Source organism: Galeopterus variegatus, unplaced genomic scaffold (genome assembly GCF_000696425.1).
Source record: "Galeopterus variegatus unplaced genomic scaffold, G_variegatus-3.0.2 Scaffold836, whole genome shotgun sequence".
In the NCBI taxonomy this organism is placed as follows: domain Eukaryota; kingdom Metazoa; phylum Chordata; class Mammalia; order Dermoptera; family Cynocephalidae; genus Galeopterus; species Galeopterus variegatus.
Window position 1 is genome coordinate 254881 of NW_007726947.1, and position 4005 is coordinate 258885.

Sequence of the window (4005 nt, forward strand, 5' to 3'; positions counted from 1 at the left end):
GGCCGTGGGCGGCGGCGGCTCTTAAAGGGGAGGCCGCGGCGGCGGCGGCGCACCCCTGGCACCTGCTGTGGCCGGGCATGCGCCTTCGACCCTCAGTGCCCTGCCTTCCTTTAATCGCTTGTTCACCTTTCTTGGTCCTGGAGGCCTGTCAGGGTTCCATCCTGACATCAGCCCCAGCCCACCTCCTCTCTCTGCCCACATCAGGCTGAAAGGCTTAAATGTCCCAGGAGGAATAATGGCTGTGATTTATTGAGTGCTTATTGTGTGCCAAGCCCTGTGCTTAACTTCACATACACTATTTCAGTGAATCCTCACAACCACCCTATAAGGCAGAGGTTTTAATTATCCCCATTTTGAAAATAAGGAAATGTGAAGCTTAGGGAGGTTCAATAATTTGCTGAGGGTCACAAAACGACTAAGTCATGCTGCTAAGATAACGAACCCAGGAAGTCTCAACAGGCTACATCCCACAGCTAACTTGCTAGAGACTAGCAAACTCTCCCCACACATCATGGGTCTTTTAAAGACATCCACCTGAGCTCCTGAAGGCAAAGGTATAGTCCACCCCATCCTTTCTTGACAATTGCCCATCACCCCAGTTGAAAGAGGACCTACCCTACCCTGACATGATTTGCTTTAGGCTGTCAGTTCCTAAGCTTTACAGGGGAAGAGCTTGGTGCTCTTAAGGTGGATTTCTCCCACCCCCACTGCCCCAACTTCCCACCATGGGGATCAGACCTTCTTTTCAAACGGAGAGGCTGGGAGAAGTACCTGGGACCCAGGTCCGAGATATGCCCAGGAGCTCCAGTCCACCCCCATCAAGCAAGCACTGGTGGCAGTGGATGTCCTAATTGTAAAGACATTTATATCCAGAATGTAGGCTGTTCCACCTCCTGATTTCCACCAAAGCGACCAAGCCCCAATGCCCCCTCCCTTCCCCATTGCTCTCCTTTTCTGGCCCATTTTAAAGCTTCTGCATTCCTGTACCATTTATGTGGAGGTGTAATCCTTCTGGGGACCACAGCAACAACTCTTGCCCATCCAGACTGAAAGGACATGCTCAGAGCTCTGTATTTCAAAAACGTATGGTCTTATTCAGACTCAGTATCCTGGAACCACACAATGGTCTATTTCCAACCTGATAATGATATTTCCAGGCTCAAATGTTTTGGAAGATGTTTTCCAACAGGTTCCAGAGAAGCAGCCTCTGATGACCCCTCTTGCTATTCTTTACAACTTCGTTTCTAAAAAGCCTCTTTTAATTGGAATGAAGTCTTTCCTCACCCCTCAAGACACTTTTTAATTGCTGCTTAATAAAACAAAAATAAATCCCATTTGGGCTTTCTCCCACCACTTCTGAGACGGATTTAGGGCACGTTTTCTATGTGGGTAGCTAGGCTTCCTGCTTTAAGGAATCCCACCCTCGACTACCCAAAGCCTTGCTCAGGCCACACACCATGGCCTTTTTGCCCCAGACCCCACCCTAGGAAGGTAGAACCCCACCTTTCTCACTCCAGGCACAGAGCATCAACTATGGGAAAACCCCTCTCTCCTCCCACCCTCTAACTCATGTGGCTCCTAACCCTCACCCCCAATCTCCCAAGCCACACTGACCTCACCCTGGCACTTTCCTTTCTCCCAACTGGGTACAAGTTCAGGAAGCAAAGAGTAATAATTGGGTGTAGCACGGTAATGAAGACCTGGAAATGAATCTCCCACCCCCAACCCAGTCTTCAATCTGGCCTTGATTTTAGAAGGGTTGGCACAGGAAGAATTTTGTCCACTCTAAACAGATTTGTTAGATTTTTAATAAGAACATGGAAATCCCAATCAGCCCTTCAACAAAATTAAAATACAGAAAGTGAAATTAAAAGTATTCTACAGTAAATGACTTTTATTTAAAAAAAAAAAAAAGTAACTGTGAACATATAAACAAGTCTGCAGGGCACTACAGTACAGCTGGAAAGAGATACATTTCCCAATGTACCTATGGGCCAATGAATTCCATCACTTTCAAATAAATTCTTAATAAAACTCCACTGAGTTGTAAAGTTTTGCTGAAAATATTTCTGGACAAAAAACCTCAAGTTGGAAATCGAACTTTCCCTCTCATTTTGAAACATAAGAGGAGTCCCAAGGGAACGCTGGTAATAGGTGAAAATGATTCCTGGAGTCGTGTGTGTGTGTGTGTGTGTGTGTGTGTGTGTGTGGGAGAGAGAGAGAGAGAGAGAGAGAGAGAGAAATACACCACAGCTCAGACATGACAAAGTTCTTTCTCAGATGACTGTTCCCTCAAGATAAGACTGGAATGGGAGGGAGAGAAACTAAAAGAACCCTAAAAAGCCAATTCTTTTAAATTCTGCTTTGGCTGATTTTGTGCTATAACGGGCAGCAGATTTCTAAAAATCATATTTCTTCAAAGAGTTTTCTTGAAAGGAAGACTAAATGTAATGTGCCGTTCCTCATAATCCAGGAAAACAATTGTGGTATTTCAAAAATTCTAAAAATATCTACTTTCATGAAATAGTAACTATTTCACTACAAACCTATTTTTCACTAAATACACACGTTTCCTAATCCTGGAGCCTCCTGGGAAAAGCAGTGGGTTCTCCCTGGGTCCTGCAAGACTCCAGTGTTTAAGGGAGAGAGTGTGGGGAATGGCTTCACCCCGTCTCTGAGGATGAGCCGTGTCAGAGGTCACGTGCAGAGACACAGTCAGGCTTCCATCAGGCATATTTAAGCAATTACCCCCTACTTATACCAGTTATGCAATTCCCCCTACCTCCAAACACATTCCCACTTAAATAGGCACAAGAGGAAAAGAAAGGTGTGCCCACATTCTTGGTTTCCATGAATCTCAAATCAGGAGAATGTGCTGGAAAGCCCAGTGATGTTCAGGCAATTTGGATTCCCAAAAGGCCACAGGATGGGGAAGTGGCACCTTCGGCTTGGAGTCTGAAACTGTGTGTGAACAGTGCAACTTTCCTGTGTCAACCTTCAGTGTTGAGGCAGCGTAGAAAAGAGTGGCTGGAGAGTTTGTAATACTGACCACACTGGCTCCAGGTGAAGGGCTTCTGCTCCAGCAGAGAACCCTGCCATTCCCTGTAAGTGTTGTGAGTGAAAGACCTGCTTCACAGGGGAGTTTAGAATTTCTCCATGCCTAAGACCTTGCCAGTTTGGATTCATGAGCCTTGAGGGTGCCAACAGCATCTTTCACTGCATGGTAAATGATGTTCTTCACCTGGAGAGAGTAATCAGCACAGTCAGTTCATGGCAGCCCCATGCTGTGTTCTGTACATGCAAATATATGTTCTACCCTAACTATAAGCCTCCTGTTAGTAAGAAAATCCCCAACAATGACTATGTGTTTCCAAGTCAACCCCTAAGATGATTTACAAGTCACATAGGATATAAGACCTATATTCAAAAAAGAATGATGAAATCATTTGAAAGTCTATATAATCACCATCATCTATGTGTTTACTATGTGCTGGGCAATGTATTAAATATATTAAATTTTCATTTAATCCTTGCCATAATGTATTATTATCCCCATTTTAAACATGAAAAACTGAGGAAACCAAGGATCCATGGTTAAGAATCTTGCCTAAGGTCCTATAGCTAAAAAGAATGCACTAAAAAATGGTAGAAGGCAGGTTTATGGGATATTTTTTCCCTTTGTGCTTAATGTATTTTTCTAATTTGTGTAAAAGAAACATATATTTCATGTAAACAAGTTGGAAGATATGATAAAAGTTATTAAAATAAAGTGAAGAGGCTTATTAAAGTGAACAGGCTAAAGACACTTCTTGAAAAGAACTGACATGAACATTGTGGTTATTTCTGGGAAGGAAAAACGGAAAAGAAAGGGGAAGGGACATGGGGGCTTCAACCATGTACTTGTTGTATATGTATATGCTATATGTGTACGAGGGGTACTTCAAAAAGTTCATGGAAATATTCACATTAGCTTTTTTTTTTTTTTTTTTTTTTTTTTTTTTTTTT

General features: G+C 43.3%; 1 protein-coding gene across 1 annotated transcript in view; it reads right to left on the reverse strand.

Moving 5' to 3' along the window:
- Positions 1–2732: 2732 nt before the first annotated feature.
- KDM3B (lysine (K)-specific demethylase 3B) overlaps positions 2733–4005 on the reverse strand; it is a 65905-nt gene continuing 64632 nt past the window's right edge. Inside the window, exon 24 of the mRNA XM_008572805.1 lies at positions 2733–3241. Within this exon, the coding sequence (XP_008571027.1) occupies positions 3161–3241 (81 nt within the window). The 3' untranslated portion in view covers positions 2733–3160. The remainder of the gene's footprint in view (positions 3242–4005) is intronic.